Source organism: Gymnogyps californianus, chromosome 1, assembly GCF_018139145.2.
Source record: "Gymnogyps californianus isolate 813 chromosome 1, ASM1813914v2, whole genome shotgun sequence".
In the NCBI taxonomy this organism is placed as follows: Eukaryota; Metazoa; Chordata; class Aves; order Accipitriformes; family Cathartidae; genus Gymnogyps; species Gymnogyps californianus.
The window spans coordinates 142366814-142391232 of record NC_059471.1 but is presented as its reverse complement, the minus strand read 5'-3'; the positions used below and the strand labels follow the sequence as shown (position 1 = coordinate 142391232).

At 36.5% G+C, this 24419-nt stretch overlaps 1 protein-coding gene across 6 annotated transcripts in view; it reads right to left on the bottom strand.

Moving 5' to 3' along the window:
* Window positions 1-1329: 1329 nt before the first annotated feature.
* Window positions 1330-24419, bottom strand: part of PACSIN2 (protein kinase C and casein kinase substrate in neurons 2) — a 64831-nt gene continuing 41741 nt past the window's right edge. For 3 of the 6 annotated variants that reach the window (XM_050915841.1, XM_050915834.1, XM_050915851.1), the window contains 9 exons: window positions 17860-18016; window positions 16872-17107; window positions 16035-16190; window positions 14754-14929; window positions 11831-11951; window positions 9547-9671; window positions 8746-8862; window positions 7580-7776; window positions 1330-3162 (listed from right to left, as the gene is read on the bottom strand). In XM_050915841.1, coding sequence (XP_050771798.1) covers window positions 3050-3162; window positions 7580-7776; window positions 8746-8862; window positions 9547-9671; window positions 11831-11951; window positions 14754-14929; window positions 16035-16190; window positions 16872-17107; window positions 17860-18016 — 1398 coding nt within the window. In that variant the 3' untranslated portion in view covers window positions 1330-3049. Of the gene's footprint in view, window positions 3163-7579; window positions 7777-8745; window positions 8863-9546; window positions 9672-10807; window positions 10814-11830; window positions 11952-14753; window positions 14930-16034; window positions 16191-16871; window positions 17108-17859; window positions 18017-24419 lie in introns of all 6 variants that reach the window. The other 3 variants (XM_050915871.1, XM_050915862.1, XM_050915880.1) reach the window with 3 other exon arrangements.

Genomic DNA, 24419 nt, shown 5'->3' with positions numbered 1-24419 from the left:
CATTCTAAATTTGGCTATGATGAGTATATTCAAACTCTATATACTAGATAATGAGATAAGATCCATGTTCTTAAAGCAAAATTCTCAACTGAATTAATCTGTGCAAGATAAATAGCTGTCCATTCAAAATGAGGATGAAACTAGTCATTTTCATTTGACCGAATCCAAGTCTGTTTCCCAAAGTTCTCACTGAAATTAAGAGTTTGAAGCACTTAAGATGGCCTACTGTTTATATTTGTTAGCAATCAAATAACTTCTTAAAAATGCTTTATTATTTTTTAAATGTTTGATAAGTAAGTTTGCCATTAGCTTCTGCTACCCAGTATTATGGAAGACTTTGTCCAGTTTTGGACACCCTCCCCACCCGCACTCAGTACGAGATCCTGATAAGCTTGCGCAAGTACAGTGGAGGGACGTCGGGGGATGGAGCACTTGCTGTATGAGGAGAGGCTGAGGGAACAGGGCTTGTTCAGCCTGGAGAAGAGATTAGCCTGGGGGTCCCAGCACCAGCCTCCCAGCACGTACAAGGAGGCTATCAAAATGACAGAGCCAGGCTCCATCCAAGCACAGCAGAACGACACACAATGGTTATAAATTGCTATAGAGCAGGTTCTAACCACAAATAAAATGGGGAAAAAAATATTATAATTAAGCATTGTAACAGTTTGAACAGAGAGGTTATGAAACCAGTCTTTGGACATTTTCCAGACTAGCTCAAAGGTCTGAGCAACCCGGTCTGAATGCAGAGTTGAGTGTGCTTTAAATAGGACACTGGACTAGAGATGTCCTTTGGTCCCTTCCACTTGGATTCTATGGTGCCTTCACCAAACTGGACATCCAGCATGAAGAACTAGTACTTTATTTAGATTAAAAGATGCAGTATTGGTGGGGGAGACGAGATAAAACTTTCAGCTAGCTATCACAAATGCTACTACATCTGGCTAATCACTGCCAGTCAACAAGCAAACTCTCACAAAAGGCAGAAAAGATTCAGATATTATTAAAAAATAGCTTAGCTGCTCACCCAAGCTATATCAGACTGGACCATACCACAGAAAGCAGCATCACAGTAGATTCTGCATACCTATAAAAGACATGGTCTCCTCCTCTTCCATAAACATTTTGCTGGAATGTCTTGCCAAGAGCCCCTGTGCACTGCACCTCCCCTTTTTTGTTAACAGCACAGTGCCACTGATGTCTTACTCTTCTTTATGACTCTTGTAGACAATGCAGATTTTGTCACCTTCAGTTGCAATGAAATGCACAGATTATTTGCTTCATAAGACTATTTTCACATACATTGAAATAGTAAGAGGTGCATTCTGTGTATTTAAGAGATTAACAGATTTTATTGTTTTCTAAAATATTTTACAATACAGAGACCCAAACCAGTAATTCCTGACAATTTGAGTAACCATCTTGTGGATGAACAATTACGTTGGTAAGTTTTCCTTGACAGACACATACATACATCCACTTTCTAAGCTTGCACGTTTTGATTCATTGAAAATGATGACTAAATATATCTATAAGCTCAAAAAGCAAACGATTAAGTCCAAGACTATCAACAGTGTTTTATAGTTACCTCAAAGTAGATTTGTTAGCTTCATTACAGTGTAGCTTCTTAACACAGCATATCTACTTACCTGAAACTTAGGGTTTTTTAAACACAAATCTGCTGTAATTTTACAACCCAGTTTTAAATGTCACAAATGCATACTATTTGACACGATTACAGATGGCCAAGTTGTAACTGCAAACAAATGTAGATTTTACAGTGTTCTGCTACAATAATCCATGTAAGGACTAAAACTAGTTTATATTTTGACCCACAAATTTATCCACAAATACTGATTTTGAGTATTTTAGTGTATTTACTGTACTTCTGAAAATCTAATCACAGAATACTTTGTCTATGGTACAGTAATGAATATGGCAGGAAAGCAGATTTAAATATACCTATAATTTAAACTCTTAAAATAGTCTAAATCTTATTGACATCAAGAGGCTTGATAACTAATAGCCATGCTCTTTATATTTTGGAATATCAAATTATATGTACATATACACAACATAGATATGCTCTTAATAAAAAGCATTTAGTCTATTTTACAGTCTTCTCTGTTCAAAAAAATCAGCCTTCACAGATTTAACATTTCAAATCACCCCAAAATCATTAGTAGTTTAAAGGAGATAATTTTTTTTTCCCTGCAGACATGTGCTGGAAATAGCTACTATTCTGGGGCTTATGCGTAATTTATCTTTCTTTTGGGTGCCATTTAAGATCTAGATGGAAAACTCTTAGTTTAAGTGTCAAACCACATAAACAACATTCATAATAGAACCCTAACCCATGACACCTGCAGGTATCTCTGCTACAAATAACCTTCTGTAACAGATATTTATTAAATACAGTATTTGTTTTACAACTTCAAGCCATGCTGACAACATAGAAAGATTACTACAACATGGAAAGAGTTTTCATTCAGTCAACTGGTGACTAAATCTATGTCATAATTTAAGTATTGATAAATCCAAGCATACAAAAAGGTGCTTAACTACATAGCATTTAAATAAAAAAATACTGTATCTTTCAGACGTCGCTAAGAACAAATAGAAAATTAACTATAATAATCTTTAAAATTCAAGTTGCGATTTACTGAAGGTCACTTAAAATAACTGATTAAAGAAAAGTGAGCGTAAGCCAAATACCTAGGGTAGGATGAGGCACAAGCATAGAAAATGCAAAAATGTTTAGGATTCACAATAACAGACCGTGTGGGAAGAAAAAGCTTACAAAGTATTTTTCCTATCATACTATTTTTTCAATGTAGCCCCTTTCCTTTGCATTGTGCACAAGTTGTGAAAACAATGTCAAATTATTAGTTCAAACTTTCGTCTTTAAATCACCACGATTTCAGTATCAAGCTCTCGCCTTTTCATTAAAATATATACACTCTATACATCATTCAGCTTCATCTCACTTTAAATATATACTGTACAGGCCCACAGAGCTTTTGTAACACTTCTGTATTAGCTTTGTCCTTTGTCACTGGATTGGTTCTACATAGTTTGCTGGGTATAAGCCAACTTGTCCATTGTCCAGACGTCCTTTGCACCAGCCCTGCTCATCTTCATTCTCCATTTTAGTTAACTCATCCCCTGAAAAAAGAAGGAACATTGTTAACAAACTGTAACCTTTTAAGCAACACCAGGAAGATAATATGACAGTTACCTACATGCCCACTTTTCTTCCCCACCCCAGGCTCCAGTAGAAATCCTCCCTTCTTTGCTCTTCATGCTTTTGATACTAAGAATACCACTTACAGATTTGCATATGGGATGAAAGGCTCCCAATTTCAAGAAGATAGGAAGAAGCAAGCTACTTTGAAACTAAAACACTGGCATTTCAAAAAGGTCATAGCATTTTTCAAAGCACAATAAAGAATGCAAACTTTTGAAGTTATACACAGTGTTATTTCACTATAGGATCAAAGAGTCCCTTATATCTAAAGGGTGTGAACAGTCAAAGATAGTTGCAGATAGTACAACTGCCTCTAAACAAGCAGAATAATCCTACATTTATGTCCCTCAACAAAATCTCAGTACAAGTGAAATAAATGTTTCGTTAGGCTTACTGTCAAATATATATACTGTCACTATATACTCTTCTAAGAGTTTGTGGAACATGAACTTAACTTCTGGAACACAGAAATTAAGACATGGCAGTAAAATTCTCTTGAATTATACTTGCAGCTTTTCAGTATACCACTACTATGTTGTGATGCAGAAAGATTTAAAGGAATCTTCTACCTTACACTTTGTTACATCTCTCTCTCTCCTTTCCTCATCTTTTTAAGAAATACAAGGATTGGGATTTAACTTCCCCTTTTACTGCTCTAGCTTTATATTGTTGGAAGCTGATGTACAGTTGTAGCTGCAGAAAAAGTAACTCAGAATTTGCTTCTTAACTTACACAGCAAAAGCTGACACCGATTATCTATTCAGACACTTATGAACTATAACATAACCTCATTTTGACTATCATGCACATCTAATCTTCTACATCCTCAGGAAATACTTTGGCATTAGAGAGTCTGCAGACTGCAAGATGCTGTATATGAGCAAATGATTGTCCACCTCAGCCAGGCAAAAAAGGCCACACTGAGTAACAATTATTTCCTCATGTACAACTTATTTGTGTCAAATTATTTACCTAGATAAAACTGATTTGTGTTTCATCTTAGTTGGCAATAGGAAATAGATGCTGAAGATATTAACCACTTAATACAGTCCCAAATGGCTATAAATATACAGAGTCTTGGTATCATTGAGGAGAACATGAACTAGCCTAAGGACTATAAATTCTTTGGTAGAAATGGACAAGCTTCATATTCAACCTTTGCAAGATATCTATCTTCTATGGCTCCTCTGTTAGATAAAAAAGGTTAAAGCCTCATCTCTTCTAGTTTGTAAGTTTACCAGATAACTAATAAAAGAACACTATGAACAAATGTTTGGCACTGCAGACTGTACTTGGCTTATGGGGATATTTTACAATGTTTTCCACCATTTCTAGTGCTGCAGAATGAGAGAGTGTACAATTCCAAGCCTTCCTGCCACTTCTATGAAGTGTATGTTAATAAAGAGTGAAAACAATGACTATCAAAAAGCCACACTGCATTAACAGTAAGCCCAAATGCAGTTGCACTTGTATTAACAGCTAGGACTTGGAAACTCAGTGATCTTGGAGGTCTATGAAAATATTACCACTTAAGTGTCATCTGCACAACAGTTACAACAAAAACAGTTTAACAACTGTGATAAAGACAGCATATACAATAACATGTTTTGACAACATTACATGGTCTACATTTACTGTAGCTATTTATTCTCAGCCAGTGCAGAGACATAGTAGGGTGAGATATACATATGGTAGATGGTTATGTCCCATCCTTTTACACGATTATAAAACCTCTCATAAGATATGAATAAACAAAGTTATTCTTCCTCTTTGGAAGCCTCCCACAGTTGTTTGCCAAGAAAAAACCCTACCAGATGTATAAAGTATTCCACTAATAAAAAGGAGTTTCATGTATTAAAGTACATTTAATGGACACTATGCAGAGCATATATTCTACAGCGTGTACCTAGAAGTGATCACAAAAGCTTTGTAGGCAAATTCTTTGAATACCCAAGGAAATCCCATCTGAGAATATCCGCGTACATTTAAACTAATCCCTAAAATGCATTAATCCTCTGTTGACAGCTGCTTAGGAGTCTACGCATAGTCTACATAGGAGCACAGGAGTGAGTACATTTTAAATTGGCTCCTGCATGACCTGGTGAATTTTTTTCCTTAGTCTTTTGTATGTTCAGTGTAAACCTAGTCACACTAATACTTCTGCCTGAAAACTAAGTTTGACTGTAGCCATTCTATAATTCAGCTTCTGTAAGGGGATTCATAGTCTAGCATGTCATTCCTTTCCTACGATTGATACAATCATGTAATTTGGTGTTATAACGTACTTTAATGCTCTTCCTTTAAAGGTATTAAGCTATTTTTAAGTTAAGCCTGTGTACATCTCAGTTCACACTTCCTGTACTTTATTTCTGCAGACCTTACACTGAGAACCACTCAAACTTCAAAAAGTTTAATGCAAGTCACACAGCTGGTACTAAAGCACAGAATACCTAACTTTTTATTTAACCATTACATCTGTGTGTATAAACATTGCATACTTCTACCACTGAAAGGGTCATTACTGTAAACCCTTGGAATGCCACCCTGTTGCTTCACAGGCACAATACATATATTTCAAGAGGATTAGCATACTTCCATCCCCTGCTGAGAAAAAAGGAGCAGTTAAAGTCTACAGAATGAAGAATAATTTTAGCTGCTGTGCATTCCAGAGAAAGCTCCAGATGTTTTGTTACTACTGTCCTTCTGTCAGAGCACAATTCAGCGAAGTTAATGGACAAACCAACCCATTCCTCCTCTCTGGAAGCCTACAGTACTTGTCTACAAAGAAGAAAAATCAGATGTATAGAGTTTCACTACTGAAAAAGGAGAGAGGCAAGTGAAAGGTGGGAGCACCACCACCAGAGTTGTGGGGCTTCTGGGTTTAAAAAACACAAACTACATTTAGAATATGACCTGGAACTACACTGCTCTGAGCACCACCCTTCTCCATAAGCAGAATGGAAGTCTAGCAGTTCACTGATTAGCTACATCATTGACTTGTTTACTGTATTAACTTTCAGCCATAACATCCACCTAAGACCCATAGTAGGTGGTGTAGAAGTAGCATACTTCTTACAAACCCCAGCTGAAAGGGAAGCAGAACCAAAAGTTCTCTCAAACTTTCTTTCAAGACTTGAATCCTGTTTTTCCTCTAAATTAAGTCAGTCATTACAGGAGAAGGGAGTAAATGACAAGCAAACAGGAAAAGAGACAAGATCAATGAGATTGCCTATCTCATTTTCACAAACTGAAGTTCTGTTTGCTTTTGCTAAACTACTCATGCAATCTTGTTCTGAAATTCCTAGTTAGTAAACTTTTCATGTGCAATTCTGGGCAAGACAGTAGAACAATTGGCTGAAATTAGAGCTCAAAGAAGTACAGACAGGGTATAGATTTCACCTTTCATCACTAGAGGGTGCTGCCTCCGGGCTGGCCACATTATGAAAAACTTGAAGTCTCCTACTTCAGGGGCTGACTAGGATGCCCAGGCACTCGCTCAGCACACAACGGCTGGTAGAACTAGCCCAGACAATCTGGTGGCAGCAGCATCCATGGCGTGCAGCCATCATACCCTTGTGCCAACTTTGTATGTGTGGAAACATACGGTGGCATGGGTCTCTCCTGTCAGTAGCCTCTATTCTGTTCTCTTAAATCCTATAGCAGTGAGTTAAAATGTAAAAAAAGGTAAAAACAGCTCAAGGGAAATACAACATCCTAAGAAGGGAGATGTATAGTCAGTGTACCGTAACATAATGTAAGATGAAAAACCAGGAAAAGACAGCTAGTGTGCTTAACATACACTGAAGGGGGATGGAAAGAGAGAGAAAAATTACCTGTCCGTGGCTAGCTTTTCAACCTTAAAAAGTTAGCACTGTAGGAAACTGGAGGCCAAAAAAAGCGATGCTTCCAGTTTAAACAGAAAAAATACCACTTGATTAGATATTGTTTTAAGATTAGCTGCTGTAGTCTTTTCCTCTAAAAACCAAACTTTGTAGGGTTGGTATTTCTAGACAGCTAAAAGAAGCAGCTGTTACTGTCACCAGCTAAGAAAAAGGAGGAGATAGGATTATCAATTCTGCAGCTCATTTTGTTTAACACAAGATGATAAGAAAGGAACATCCCAAACAGATGCATCCCAACACATTCCAAACAGATTAGAAGCCAGTGCTTCCAAACAGGGGATACTAAGAAGTGCTATCAGGAGGGGTGAGGGTTGGATAGGATCCTGTAAGTGGAGTTGTACATTCAGAGACAGAAAATAAAAGCTGAAGAGAAAAACTCCTCCCCCGCTTTCTCCTTTTGACAAATATTTTAAAGTGAATACTGTAAACTTACCAGCTTTAAAGCTGAGCTCATCTTGCTCTTGGCCCTCGTAGTCATAGAGTGCACGTACTCTCACCTCCATTGCAGGAGAGGTATCTTCATCAAACGGATTGGTGTCTCCATTTGCATCAGTGGAAGAGAAGGGATTGTTCGACTCTTCATCAGACCAATCTGTAGGGTAGCTTTGGTTTTTTTCATAGCTGCTAACACTGAAAACAATTTTTAAATTATTCTTTTCTGCTCTTAAAATAGGAGACTAGAAATACCACTACGATATCAGTTCCCCTAATTAAGCTTAAACTGCACTCTACAGCCCAGTTTTGAAACTTTATTTCTGGTATCTTCTCACCTATCTTTAGCTGACAATGCCTCATTCAAAAAAAAAAAAAAAAGCAGCATTATTGAAATACATTTACAAAGTTAGAAAAAGGCAAAAGAAAAAAGATATCAAAGACAACCTCCCCACAAACTCCAAAAACTTCTCTATCAGGAAATCTATATAATCCATGGGATTATTTACTCTAGAAAGGTAAAAGGTGTGCAGGTAGTAGATGAGAGGAATTATCTAGTTTAGGATAAGACATTTAAATTGCTTTGCAGAACCTTCCTCCCAAATCTCTATGCACCTCTACAATAGCTTTTAACACTTTTTGTATGTTGCAATTCACTGATAAAGAAACTTCATTATACCGCAACAACTTGATCATTTAAAGAAGAGTTCACTGTTGAGCATGCACATGCCATTTAAGAGTGGTATGACATCCCTAGGTGTGCATACTGAAGCAACAGGCAGCTGTTTGAGAAGGTCCTAAATAAAAAGAAAGCAATCGTAAAAGCAGATTTATTCAGCGAGAACACACAGAGCAGTAAAGCTCCAGAAGCAGTTTCACTAGAAAAACCTGTCAGTTTTAACATTTTATAGGATTGGTAAAGGAAGGAAAAAAGCAACAGCAGTTCTGTTAGCAACTGCCAATAACCCCAGTTGTTTCAAACCAAAGACCAAGGCAACAGATAGGGCATCTGTTAGGAAAGACAAGTTAAGTTACAGTGTTGCTTACATAACCGCTCAAAAGGACTTCATGCACTGACTGGCACAGTGTTACAGAAACCAAAAATAGAAAACCCTGGACAGAGAAAGTGCAAGTGTGAAAATAATTAAAAAACAACATTTCACCAACTTTTTGATCTTACTGTCCTCCTTTTCACTGACAGTACTCCCAGTATCTTCTTCATCTTCAAAGGGATTGTAACTTGATTGTACTGACTGCACTGTGTTACTCTGGACACTAAGACTGCTAATTTGGAAAAGAAAGAGCATTATGGCGACCCTATCTGTTTAAGAGTAAAACACTGTCATTGGTGTCCCACTAAGTAGTTTCTTAGCAGACCTCTTCTCGAGCCAAAAAAACCAAAAAAAACACCCCACCAAACAAAAAAAATCAAACATCTATCAAATGTAGCATAAGACCCCAAGAAAGTTTGGAAAGTCTCACATACGATACATTCCTCCAGAATTAGAATAGCCTTCGTGGACCATAATTTCTTTTTCTTACTGCCTGCAGTAAAAGGCAGTGCAATTTTTCTACCCAGTTTCATTCCTTTCTAAAGCAGCTGATGTTAACAGTTTTGTATTAATCACATCCAGAATTCTGAAGTGACTAAACATTTTGCAAGCTAAGATTTCAAACTATAATTATCATTTCTAGAAATGGGAAGATAGCAACAGACTAACTACCAGATTAGCTACAGAAAGTTCAGCTTCTCATGAAGTTTGGTTTCTTTTAATTCCCAATCGAAAGAGAACTGTAAAATGGAGAATAATTCCCAAAATATTTTGTGAGCTGCAGAAAAACATCACTAAAAATGCTCACAGATAATTAACATTTGGTTGGACAGTGACTTTTTGATCCTATAGAGCTTAGTGTACTTGAAGATAACAATCCTTTCCAATTAGTCTTTTTAGGCATAAAAAAAAATACCTGCTATGTTTGTTAGGCTGCGAAACTTGATCTCCCGTCTGATTAATACCAGTCAGAGTCACTCCATCAGAAGCCTTCTTCTTCTCTCTTCTACTGAGAGTGCGATTCAGATCTGCAGACCACTCCTGTCAATGAATGCAAAATGTGATTGAGAAATTTAATTGAAAAAGTAATTATCACATTTAATTTTCAGATTGAGTTATGGAACATATATTTATACATACAACAGTACAAATAATTATTAAAAAGATAAGTTACTCTAAATGTTTTAGTTATAGTTCTCATCTAGTTCCTACCCTAGCAATGCAAACAGATACCTGTGCTACTCGCAAAATCCCAAGGTTACCTGTACTTCCCTGCTTAGTATTCTGAACACCTTGAAAAGACTTAAAATACCAGATATCTGGCATACAACAGGAGAAATCAAAGAAGTTGGCCAGTGCAGCTCTTCAAAAGTTGTACTGAGAGGGCTCACTTTCAAATAATGCCAAGACATCTGGCTTTAAAAGGTAAACCTTACATTTAATTTAAAAAGGTATTATAATCTAATTTAAGACAGGACTTACTTCTCAAGAAGTGCTCCAAGAATGACCTACAAAGAAGCTCATTTTTAAACTCATCGTATAACACTTCTCATGTCCCTAAGATTTGAGCCCTTAAGGTACTTCACTCTAGATTTAGTGAAATTTATTGTCCTTAAAAGCCATCCATAAGTTAAGGCTCAAATCAACACAACTGTTGACAAGACTCATGATACCATTTGTAAAGTATCCCCTCCTTGACGTTTTGAACCAGATGTTTCAGAAGGCAGACAGACAGGCACGATGAGACCTAAACACAACTTCTACCTATCAAGTCAAACTAAGCTGCATACTGATATAAAGCAGGAACCAACAGAGAACAAACTGGATGCAAGCAAATATCCTATGCTGAGACATGTTTCATCTCAGAAGCCTTAAAGGTTAAAAAAAAGTCAGGAGATAAATGCTATCTTTTGTATAGCAAAGTGAGAGAAGTATTTTTAACAGGAAACAAAGATTTTGCAAGTTGCTATTACTACTGGTTTATACATGTAGCACAGTCAGTCAGTCTTAAGTGATTTCTGGCCAACTTTTCAGAGATACCTCATTATTTTAACCTTGTACAAATACATATTGGATTTCTGAGTTATCACAGTTTAAAGACCACTGACCTAAGCATATTTGCAGTTTATAATGCAATTTCATATTCATTTGATCATGACTTTTTTTTTTTTACTTACATCATCCTTGTAGCATGTAAATGAGAAAAAACTTGATTAGAAAAATAGTAAAAACAGTATTTAATCTGTTAATTATAATGCTTATGAAAAAGGATGGTAATTTCCCCGCACAGAAGTAACTGTAGTTCAACATTTCCGGCAAAGAAATTCTGCAGTACTATTATGAGTTTTCTTCCTCAAATCTTCTAATCTAAAGTTACTCAATATTTTTAAAACAAATTATATTTTCCATTATGGTTAATAAGGGAGCAGTGAACACTCCAGAGCGGATGCTTCCACTCCATTAATTTAATGCCTAGAAATTATATCAACTAAACCCACGATTCTGGTCAGACAAACTCATCTCAGTTCCAGCCACTTGATACTCTGATAGTATGATCTGCACTGATACATTTTGGTACTTGTTTCTTGTAAGCTATGTTAGCAGAACGCTACTTAAAAAGAAACTCCTGTCTTTTGAAGATGGCATTCAGCAATAAAATTACCAACTGGTTAAAGGTGGAACTTTTTTTAATATAACAGTATTGAAAAAACTTATTAAGACTTATAAATACCAATTTTCAGGACTGATTGAAGTATTTAGTTCAAACTTTTTCAAAGTCTTTGCTGCCTACACTATAATTACCTGCTAACAGCAAGGAGATTCAAATTGAAGTCTGACACCAAAGGGTAGAAGTAAAACATATAGGATAACATATACAGGTGTCAGAGGTGTATTGACTAAACCATGGCTTACTAATGACTTCAGTAATGACTTTAGCTTAAAAAAAAAAAATCACTATAGAGTTTTCTGGTTTACCCCTTTTCTCTTTAAATAGGTGCCTGATATAATCACCTCCAAAAGTTGGAGAATGAGGAGAGCCCAATGGAAATCAAGAAAAGAAAACTACTATGACTTCTAAAACAAAAAAAATTTCACTGCTAGAAGCCTGAATTTAAGAGTTACACCAGAAAGGAATATGACAAAAAGCAAAGAGGAAAAATAGACAAAACAAATCTGGGTTTTAAGTACTCTGACCTTACCTCAAACTGAGGCCAATTCATTGACATCCCTGGACCTTGATTAGCTCTAAACCACCGCAAGTCTTCAACAGCATCTGCTGTTTTAATATTCTGTTCCAGTTCACGGTAGATATTTTTGTAACTGCAAAACAGATTTGTCTTCAAATTTAGTATAACATTTAGAAACAGGGAAAATACCCTAGTCAGATTTAAAATAAAAAGAATATTTCAAAGTTCACAATACTACTGAAAAAACTTACAGCAACACAGACTTTTTAAAACTGACAGACCTATTAACTGCCTGTAAAAAAGGAAGAGTAGTCCAATAAGTAAGCTTGCTGAAAGTTCACAAAAACATAAAATCCTTATTTGCCAGATTTTAGAATTATGACTCTTGTGTAAAGTAACTTAATTGGCTGTCATTAAATGTAGGATTCACATAGGAATGTATTTAAATTACTGAATGCCAATCTTGAAGTTTCTTAATTTAAAAGGTTGTCCACAAGACAGTAGAAACTGTTGTTGTGATAAGTCCATAGCATTCTGTGAAAACTCCTGTCTTAATCCAATGAGAATTAAGTCATTATAAAAATAAAAATCTCAAACCTGAAGCAGAGTTAAATGGGTTAAACATTTTCCTATGCAGGTGTAATATCTGTTAACTGCTTTTATTGTTTTAGGTACACTATGATTTTACTAACTGTACTATTTATACAAAATATCAAATACTATAAAAAAGAACCTTACTACTTTTATTTACCTCTTAGTCTAATTGTTTTTTGTTAAAGTTGAGTTCTCATAAGTATAAAGTATTTTACAGAAGTCATGTTGCAGATACAACTTTGATCCCCCTATCCTAGACCATGCACATGATGTATTTGCTGTACAGACTGTCACTACAAATACAATTCTTTTATACAAAGAAGGAGTATAAAGAGGTCTTAACACAACAGCCACAAGGCTTAAAATAAGAGAGACAGAACTGCTAGTCTGTATTCAAGCTAGAGAGAATTTGGGGAAATCCTTCCAGATCAAGTCACACAAAATTTAGAACTAGAATTCATTAGTGCTACATTGTCAAGGAGTCAAACTTTCTCAAAATGTACTTCCAAATTTCTCAATTTCTATATATTATACTTGACTGCTTTAACATGTATGCGGTATGGTTTTTTTCTACATCAGTGGTTCTTTGAATGTATTTAAGCAATAGAAAGGCATGTATTTTGAGAAAAGGAAAAAAATAGTTTTGGATGACTCACTAGCGATCGGTTAATTCAGTGATAAACTGGAGGTCTACATCTGTAGAAAACAGGGTCAGGGCTATTTTCTGGACTGTGCTCTTCAGCATTATTGGTCTTAAAGTTAAAAATCAGACTTCCTTTTGGGGGTTTATTCTACACTTTTTATCTCTGTGTATTCAAAGAGGCAGAGATAAGGAAATAGATAAACAGTTACAGTTGCTTTATCTCTAGTTTTATCCTAATCGTTCTTTTCTTTGTTTGCACCTTATTAACATATCGTAAGACACCAATCCTGAACCTCCTAAGTATCTTAAAAGGAAATCATTGCCTCTCCACTTGGTCATCTTCTGTAGTCTTCCCCCAATCTTGCCCTTTAAGTCAACTATTTCTCATTTATTTCTGTTCTGTAGTTTCTTTCAACGTGATTAAACTGAATTCAAATGGGCAGCAATCCTAACTATCTATCTACTCAGAGTAAAAAGAACCCGTCTTCCACAGCAGTTCCATAAGAACTTTGAAGGAACCCAAAATGATAATGATGCAAAAATAAGTGATCTTGCCCTTACCTACTGCTTGCTCTGTATTTGTTCTTGCCCCTATGTCACCCCCTTTTCTTATGCCAGCACTAACATTCGTGTGACTGCATAGCAAGTCAATTTGGTTTTAACCCTGATCAGTGTTCCAAGCTAGATTCTTCTTGCCCTAGGTTACCTTCATCAGCTCCTTAACTCCACTGGTTGGACTACCATAAGAGTTTTGTCACTAGCAGAAGAGGGAACAGAAATGAGCAGCCAGCCAGGAGCACACTTTTCTCCTTTTAATTGAAGTGACAACCAGAGCACACATGAAACTCTGCTGGTACAAGTGGGATGTAAAATTCCACTAGTGTTACAGCATTTGCTGCAAGTATTCCAGTGTCTGTCTTCTCAAATGCAAAAGAAAACAAAAATATTATAACCACTGTCTTGCTCACATACCAAAGTAGCTTAGTATCAAAATGGCCTGTAGTAGTTTATGACATGCCACATGGTCTGACAAAATAAGCTGTATGAGCTCTGGTTTGAGTTCCCTAGCAGAAGTTTAGATTTCTTGGCATATAGTGAGGAGGGTCTAGGCAGAAAAAACAAAGTACAAGACATGCTTTATACATACTACAGTGTAAAGAGCAGGCTTTAAAATTAAGATGGACAAGAGTTCAACGACAGTCAACCAATGGATCTTTAACATTTATCCCCTAGTTAAGGTAATTCCTTTAGACTGAGCTGTCATATTTTAACAATAGATGTGTTTATGCTACAAAGTTAATGTTGTCTTACACTAATAAATTCTAGCTTGTTCTCCAATAAACATGCAAGATACATAATACACCAAACCCCTCCTTTCCCAATCTTTGATCCAGCATTTTTTGATTCTAAGCTCTGAATCCTTTCTAATTGGCACACATTTGATTATAAAAATACAACAAGAATGAAGGTTTCTTGGTTCATTTAACACTGTGTTAAATAAAGCTAGCAAATGTTAGGGATAGATGCTAATCTGATCTTAGACAAAACAAAGAATTAAGCTCTTTCACTTACACTTTAAACAAATTGAAGCAACACATTAGAAACAAATCAGATTCCAAACTCTGATCTACTTGAAGTATGGATTACTTTTCACTGAAAAGTATTAAGCATTAATTTTGAAGTCTTACACAGTTTTACCTTGCAACATTAGACAAGTCAAGGTGTTTTTGTACTTCCAGTAACACTTCTCGAAAGAAACGTAAGCGTTTTTCCTCAAACTGCTGACACTGTTCAAATACCTGCTCCATGTTTTCCATATATTGAGGAGTGACATTATCTAATTCTTTCAGTGATTTTTCATACTTTTCTTTTGTCTGGGGTGGAAAAACAAACAATTAGCAATATATTTTATTACTACCCTATATAACAGACTTATCAATGTAGTAATGGCCAAGATTTAGACCAGAAGTTCCCAAACTGCATTCTCTTTTCATGACCACAGTACCTATGTTAGGTCACAATGAGTTATCTAACAAAACTGCAGAATAGTTACAATAAAGTTCTAAGCCTCTTCTCTGGCTTTTTAACAGAAACCATGACAAATGTTAATTTAATATTAAAGATAAAAACCAAAGGAGCCACAGAGTAAACCAGAGCAGGCAGTCTTTCAAGTTACAGGTCTCTTATTTAAAGATCTCCAAATAATTTCAAAGTGTTGTCTTTTCCCCTTCAGTAATTTATGTAGGCCACTGAGTTATGACCAAAAAACCAAACGTTGTATACATCCCTGTGAACATAAATTGCATATGCTGTGAGCTCAGTTAACAGATAGAACCTCAGACTCTACACTAATTTACAGAAGTAGTCCACAGACAGGAATTAAAAGATCCCATCCAATGTAACATCAGCCTTCCAGATCACAGAACAGCATTCTCAAAGGGAAAAGAAGCCTTTGAAGAAAGTCACACAAGAAAAGCCTTTTGGTATCAGCCCGCTAAAGAGATAAACCAAACTGGGCAATAGAATGGCATTTCCACAATTGTATTTACTTTTATTTAAATGGATTATATCAGCTTGCTTTCTTAAAAAAAACATTCTGCAGTCAAGAATGACTACAAGTTTAGATGCTGTCAGCAAGCTTCAAGCACCTAAAGCACTTATCTCAGCCTCTCAAGTGAAATAACTCAACCCTCACTACTAAATGAGTAGAACTCTGTCCTAGAACTTCCTGTCTTATTCTGCTTCCTTCCGTGCTGAACGTACTTACGTGAAATAGAAGCAATACATTATCCGTTCTTCACAGAAGAACTTGGCAATGATGTATGCTTTGGAGAAAACTAAGTTTGGGTGTAGGACCATAACTGCAAGTGAGCTGCACTGCAGTACACAGCACATTGAGGAAGAAAAAAAAAGCTTAAATATACACAAGCTATAGGTTAAAAATACTGCATATGAACAGTATGTTAGCATACAGTATACCTTTAGTACATCTTGTTTGCTTCTCTCCACTTTATCTTGTAATTTCTTAAGTTGTTCAGGATTTAGTGCTGGATCAGCTTTGCTGTTTGTTTCTCTGGATATAGCCAGTTTCTCCTCTTTGCAGGCCGCATGGTATGCTTTCTTTGCAGCTTCGACCTACAAAGTAGATTTGAATCTTTGCATCTGGGACAGTTTATACAACCATCAACTGAATTGTTTAGCGTTATAATCATGTTGCAATGAAGAAAGTGTCAGGTTTTGTTTCAGGATGTTCTTTTTTTGGATTTTTTTTTCATTTAGGCCAAGGAATGAACAATACACAAGAATCAAAGTAAGGAAATTATTGTAGTACTTATGAATCAGCATTCTCTCACCATACAAGATGTCACTCATACAGCTTAGAGAAGTGTGGAACAGACTTAAGAAAAGGTTTACAGAAAGTGCCCAATAGAACATTTTTTCCTCATGCCCATGTTCTCCTGCTCCCCTTCTTCTACAAGCCTGTTATTTAAGAATAAAGTTGCATGACAAGGAAAAAACCCACAAACACTTTTCCCCTGCTCATTTCTTTGAGCAATTCGTAACTTTCAAATGCATGAAATCAGATACTGTTAAAATGATAGTTTAAATTCCACTTTTTCCAGATTTTCACTGAAGTCATCAAGATTAGTAGAGACCAAGAGAAAAATACTTATTTTCAGAAGAGGACAGAAAGCAAGAGATCTTTTTGAGAAAGGAGGGTCCAGCAGAGAGAGTAGGGAGTTTACTCCCTTATAGAGATTTGAGACATTAATATATTGTAACATAGGATATCTAATACATAATCTACTGCTGTACCTCTTTCAGCTTTTTTGCCCAGGGTTTCTGAGCTTTCCTAAATCCATCTTCTGCTTCTTTGGTTTCCTTAAATCCTCCCATCATTTGCTTATGAAAGGCTTCCTTCTGCCAGTTCTTGATTTTTTCAAAGTCTTCATTCATCAGTGAACCTTTTACTTCTAGATGTAGTTCACTCACTTTTTCAGCTTCTGACATAAAAGCACACCAAGCCCTTTCTACTGTTCCATACTGTGGGCCTAAACACAACAGAAAGTGTCATTCTCAGTAACCATCACCCACATGGAACTTATATTCCCAAGAAACTAGCTGAAGCTATTGACTTATATTCACTTGTAAACAGCAATATTGATGCAAACCTAGAAAAGGGAACAGTTTCTTTTCAGATAAATTTAGAATATTACAAATTTTTACACCAGAAGAAATAATATTCATTTAGTCTGGCCTCCTTCTCCCTGTACCATGATTCTCAGTATTCCACCTATTAGCTCTTCTTTGAACTGCCTTCAATTTCTCAACACACTTTTTGAAGCATGGATAACCAGGAAAGGACAACCTATTTCAGAATATATTAAAATGGTATCAGATCAGCCTTCCATTAGAGCAATGCCTAGCTCTTTTATTACTAGTCTTTCCCCCACAACCACTGCCCCCTTATTATTCAGATACACTTTTCAAACTGTGTTCTATACCATTAGTTACCTAGAAACAGCCAGTTCTCTAGAACTGAATCTATTTGGATACCTCAACACTGGAAGCAAGATTCATCTGCTTCAGTAAGAAACAAGCAAACTAGCAAAGGAGCAGGGCTTTGTTTGTTTTTAATCAAGAAAAGCTTGATCATTTGTTACATTACTGAGCCTTCTGCAAAGGCTTCATTATAGGCTAAAAAGTACAAAATTTCTACTTTGTACTTACCAATACAAAGATATACAGAAACATTTTTTTCCATTTGAGAAAGTTTTCAGAGTTCAAAATCAGAATGCATTACCTTTTTCCACAAGCTGTTTCCACCTTTTTGCCCATTCGGTAAGCTGCTGAGCATAGACCTTCTCTATTCGTGCCCGTTCATGAATACAATTCATAAGATCATTGCAAAGTCTGTGACCATCATCAATTCGTTTTACTGTCCGCTTGTAATTTCCAACCTATAAAGAGACAAATACTTAACAATTCCTAGGAGCAAGATAATCTACTAGCAGGAATTAATCAATTATAGCATAAGATATTTTTCAACTAATCTTAAAACCTAACTGCAACACCACCACAAAGGCCACAAGTTCTCCTGTAAAAAAGTTATTAATTTTAAAAGTGAAAGCTTTATTATGTTTTATTAGTCCTGCAATGTAATTATGGGCAGTGTTCACAATTGTTCTGCATTATTATTGCTTGGTAATGTTTTAGATAATCAAGATATTTAACACAAATACACTATTTCCCTCTTCCATGCTTATTATTAAGTACCTAATGCCTTAATTTTATGCTGTGTTTAATCTTTCAGGGTTAATAAAACTGCAAAGACACGCAAAGGAGTATTGCAACATCTCTATCAAGCATAATAGTTTTTGTTTAAGGCAGTATGGAAAAAGCACAACCACTATATATACGGCAGAGACTGGATGTGCCCTTTGTTACAGCTGTGCTTCACTGCTGACAAACTAGATAGCAACTATTTCAAAAGTATACTGTAGAATTTAATGTGGGAAGATACTGACAGCAATGACATGGAGTTCCCATACCTAGAATTAACTTGCGAATTCTAAAGAAAAAAACATAGTTGCTCAATGTACAAGCTACAAAAGGATGAGGATATGGAGAAAAATGCACACTATATAATGAAAATCCGTTATATAATTAACAGCCCTCTTTAATTTTTGTGTACACACCAACATGGAATCACCAATCTAGATGACTGAAGGGAAAAAAGAGCCTGATACTGTTCCCAGAGTAATATTTCCACTGATTTCAAGGTCACTCAGGTTGGCTTTTGTAAACATTAAACAAAACATAAGAACTCGGTTAACAGAATTTGCACAGCCTATTAAATATCACAGTTAGTTTCTTATCTGCCCTAACCACCTGACTGAAAAATAAAGATTAGCAGTAAGGCAGTAGATTAAACATTCAAATACTTAAAGCATGTTCGTAATTTTTACATTTGAATCATATCCAATTCACATCTTAAATACAGGAAACCACCCAATTTTTAGGTTCACATTTATTCAGAATTCTGTCAGCAGATGTACATGCAAGCCATCTGCTTGAGGAAAAACTCCTCAAAGCATATAGGGAAGTACTCTTAAAAGGGGGAAAAAAAACTATATTAAGTGCTAGAAAAATAAGTGACTATGCTGATAAATACAGACATATGTTAGGACTCCTCAAAGTTGGGGGAAAAAAAAAATGGAACCATAAGTGACAGGACAAAACCAATTCCTTTAGACAGTGGCCTCAAAGCATTCATTTGGGCATGTTTTTGGTTTTGGACTAGATCCATTTCAACAGATCAAAGAAATTTAGGTAGCATCTAAGAAAAGCATTAGTTAGCAGTCACTGATTTGTCTAAATCATGTAAAAAAAAGCACACACACCTCCCGCCTTTAAACATAATTTACAATATAATTGAAGGTAAGAAGCTACCAGCATCACGAAGAAGCTGACACCAAAAATCAAGATAGTCAATGCATCCATGTCAAAACAGATTTAATCTATTAACAAGAAAGTATGAAAAATAACGTCTCATTTTCAGGATAAATGGAAATTGAGAAGTAGGCAGTTTCAAACTAACACTGTACACTAACAAATATAATATATATATGTAATCAAAGCATTAAGAAAATTAAGTACCTCAAAGAATACTTTCTAAAGCCTTTGTAATGGAAGGGCAAATCATTCATCTGCTCAAAATTACTCCAGCTGTAGGTTCACAGCCAAGCAGACTGTTAAAACAGGTTCTGCTAGCTTGGCACAATTACTGAGGCCTTATATTAGCATTGATTTGTGTCTCCAGTTATGTGCCCAGGGATTTATGTCTCTAGCACGAACATTTCCTTTCATAAATTTTCACTATTAAATTAGCATTTTAAATGCTAATATTGAATGGGAGCTGGCTGCCTCATGGTATTTTTAATGCTTTCATTTTGTGTTGTCTGAGCAAATTCTAACCTCATGGTAATATCTAGCAGTTGCCAAATCTCAGGCAGGCATTCACAGAACTGAATTTAGCTTACCTATTATGGTCCACTCACTATTATCCCATAAGGCCACCTTTAAAGAGCTGCATGCAGACCACAAATAATTCACCCACGCTACCTCTTTCTCCACAGGAGGACTGAAGGAACTAGCATCATAGTTTAGAACCAGTATAAAGACGACCCAGGCCTACAATACTAGAAAACAACCTTGTATTCCAAAGAAAGCCTTTTATACTAATATTTTCAAGAAAAAAAAAGTTCACTTGATTTATGAAACAGTGGTTTAAAGTATGTTAGATATCACATTCAAATTTCATGCCCGATGAGGAACGCTAGAATTTTGGAAATACAGCATTTTTCTGTGTTTCATGACAGACAACATAAGTTATATACGTGGCATTTAACATTTTAAAAACCTAGTGGTTTATTAAAAACTTTGCATTTTAAGTTACAGACACCGCAATGACAATTTTTTTTTTTGAGAAATGGAATGTGCAGCCTGCCACTGTAGGAGGCAGACTCGCAGCTACGAGAGCACAAGGTATTTAGACCACAGAGCCAAGTAAAGGGAAAAGAACTCTAGTCTTTATGCAGCCAAGGTACTACTAGGTTAACTGTAGATAAGTTAAAACAATTAAATTAAAAACCTATAAACACACTAAAGACACCCTGAATTCTGGAGAAGAAAAACATGACTTAATACATTGTTTTATTCAAGACTATTTTCTCCAATTCCTGAGGTAGACTGCAAACATTCTGCAAGACTTCCCCCTTCCCCTTCACAATAAGTATTTGAGCTAAAACAAAAATGACTAATTCTTTTATTTGTAGCAACTGACCGGGGAAAAAAAAAAATCCTGTGTTTCTTTGTTTCAGTCAGAGCCACATTTACATAATGCCTTGCAATTTTCAGATTTCTCGATTAGCACTGTTCAGTACATGAACATATGATTTTGCTACTTAGAATAACTTTCTGATCATTCTGAGCATTGGGCTATTGCCAGTTAAATAGACAGCAGATAACTAAGACATGAAGTTATTAGTTTCCTTGTCCTACAAATGAAACATTTGTTTCAGGAAGGTAGATTGTAAGATTATAAACTTTCTTAGGGTTTCAAGAAGAATGAGAGGTATTTAAAAACTATATCCAGCTTTCATTTTAGCATCAACGCTTCACCCATCTGAAAGAGACATTTTATTACGTGATACCAAATTCAGCTGCTGTTTACCCTTAGTTGCCAGAAACACTTCAAAAGGAAGTAACTCCAAGAGTTTATTTCTTCAAAATACCACTATAATGGTCACTTTCTTGATGCAATCAGTGAATTCTGTGAAAATTGTGATTCACAGTTTTGTGTCCCCATCCCCCCCGCCCCCCAACACTTTTCTAAGTTGAGTTAACCACCAGTTTCCCCTTTTCCACTGAAAAAAATCTGAGGCTTATTAGTAGTAAAGCTCAGTTTGATGCTATTTTGCCCCATTTATCTCTTACAGGCATTATAGATGCCTTCAGATCTCCATTTTGCTTAGTCAAGAAAACATTCCTTCTCATTTTGATATTTCCTCTCATGCATGAACACAGCAATGTCACCGCAAATCCTTTGTCAAATCTAAGATTTAGGGAATCTGTAATAACCAGAGAAAAACACACAAGCACACTGCGATGAGGCATTTAGCACTGTATAGTTCGCAGTCCCGTCATCTCTCCTTTGTGACCACCAGGGTACTAATGTAGCCAAGCACCATCGCTGATACGATCTTTAGTGGGAATATTTAAGAGCTTACAACCTCATTATTTTACAATTTCACAGCACTAAACACAAAGGGAGAGTCTTAAATTATCTAGGCTCCTTTACCTCAACTAATAGACTTTTTTTCTTTTTTTAGCATATTCATAGAGCAGGATAAAAGCCTATAAAGAGTTAAACACACTTAGCAGGTTTTTCTGGTACACTGAATGAAAAATAAGGGTATTTTAATTTGTTAGCAGCCCAGAAGGTGGCAAATGTTCAGCTATTGCTAAACTCCAGCCAGTTAATTCCAGTATATCATGGTAATTGCTATAACCACAAGTATTTCAGGAGTTTCAAATGCCTGAAGTAAGATTTGATGTCAACTCTTTTTCCAAGCTTGCCTAGCTTATTCGTAACTAGTCAGCCTTTATGAACTGGAACCATTTGAAAGACAGACACTCACCATAGCATACAACAAGGGTTTTTTTATGGGCAAATATTCATAGGCAGGAAACACAATAATGCGCTTTGAATGCTCATAGTCAAACCCACACATACTGATGGCCAATATGGGGACACACTTACTATTTCCAGCATTCCATTTAACCATGAGTACAATTTCTTTCCAGCTACGTCAAACAGGAAGTTTCCAAACATTTCAACCAGCATTAACATCTATAATACTGTGGGGTTTTTGTAAATAAAAAGAAATATCTTGGTGCATAATTAGCACATACATAGTCCAAGTACCTATGAGCACTAGCTCTGCGTAAGTTTTGTAAGTTTTCCCATATAAATTCACCACTGGTTGCAAGAAAAATCCTGAGGAAGCTCTTAAACCCACAAAATCTAAAGCCAAACATACCAGTAAGCAAACACCTGGCAACATAAATGGAGAACATTATGTTGCTCAATGTCAGAAGGAGGAAAAAAAATGCATATAGGACATATGACAGGAATCTACTATTGCAGAGTCCAAATATTTTTAAAATGAAAAAGCAAAACAACAGTCTGCTTCATCAGCAAAAAGCATTCATTGACAAGTAACCGAAATCCCTCAACATAGGAACACCTTCTCAATATTCAAGAGTGAGTTTTGGGAGCTTCTCCCTCTTAAATTCCCTGCATCCAACGCACACCCCCTCAATAGATAGCCCATGTAGATGTTGGCTGACAGTAGTAGGCATGTGTCATGGTTTAACCCCAGTCAGCAGCCAAGCACCACGCAGCCACTCCCTCACTTCTCCCGGCCCCTGCTCCCAGTGGGATGGGGAGGAGAATCAGGAAAGAAGGCAGAACTTGTGGGTTGAGATAAGAACAGTTTAATAACTAAAGTAAAATATAATACTAACAACAACAATAATAATGAAATATAATAATAGTAATAATGAAAAGGAATATAACAAAAAAAAAAAAAGAGGGGAAAAAAGGAAAAAAAAAAAGTGATGCACAATGCAGTTGCTCACCACCCGCTGACTGATGCCTGAGTAGCAATCTGCCCCTCCCGGCCAACTCCCCCCTGTTTATATACTGGGCATGACGTTCCATGGTATGGAGTATCCCTTTGGCTAGTTCAGGTCAGCTGCCCTGGCCGTGCTCCCTCCCAGCTTCTTGCACACCTGCTTGCTGGCAGAGCATGGGAAACTGAAAAAAAATCCTTAACTTAGGATAAGCACTACTTAGCAACAACTAAAACATCAGCATGTTATCAACATCATTCTCACACTAAATCCAAAACACAGCACTGTACCAGCTACTAAGAAGAGAGTTAACTCTGTCCCAGCCGAAACCAGGAGAGCATGAAGCACAGGTATCAGGAGTACCAAATGGGCAGGACCAAGACCATCTGAGCAGAGAGCTTACAATGCGGTTCGTGGGAGGCATGTCCCAGATCAGCTGCCTCTGCTATCCAGAGTGTTGGGTTTGGGCCTTGCTTTGGGGTTGTTTTTTTGGGGGGGAGAATGGGAATGCATATGGTGGCCAAATTTGATTCACCCATAGTACATAGGGGACCAACTCCCCCTTTCTGAATAAGCTGAAAACCTTATCTTGCTAGTGGATATCTCAGCAAATACTTCAGAATGCAATGAAAGCCATGTGCTCAGCACCTCAAAATATACACCAGATCCTGTCCTCCCAGGGAATCAGTCACAGGCTAAGTTCATAGAGCTAATGCCAGTTGCTGGTTTAGCAGCTGTTCAGAATGACTTTTTGTTTGGATAAGTAGGTGTTTTCACAGGGCAGTTAAACACCCCTGCAATGAATGGAGAGACCTCCATATTGCTGATGCCAGCAGAAAATAAGGGAGAGTAAGGACTCACATCTAGGGTATAAGTGGCACACAGCCTGTGAGGTACCCATGGCTCATTAAAAATAAATGCTTCCATAGGCAGGGTAGCTGTTCCTTTTGATGTCTTACCTTGCAAGATATGCATACAATTCTACTTTGATCTCCAGGAACCCTTACTCATCTCCTTTCTTACTTTCACAGGTGTCTAAGTGAACAATAGGATTGGTCTCAGCTTGCTCAAGGCATTTTTCTTTTAATATGACCATAATAGCAATTAGCAAGCATAAGGCCGGACTTTAATTAACAAAATGCATCACAAAAATTGGCCTTCCAT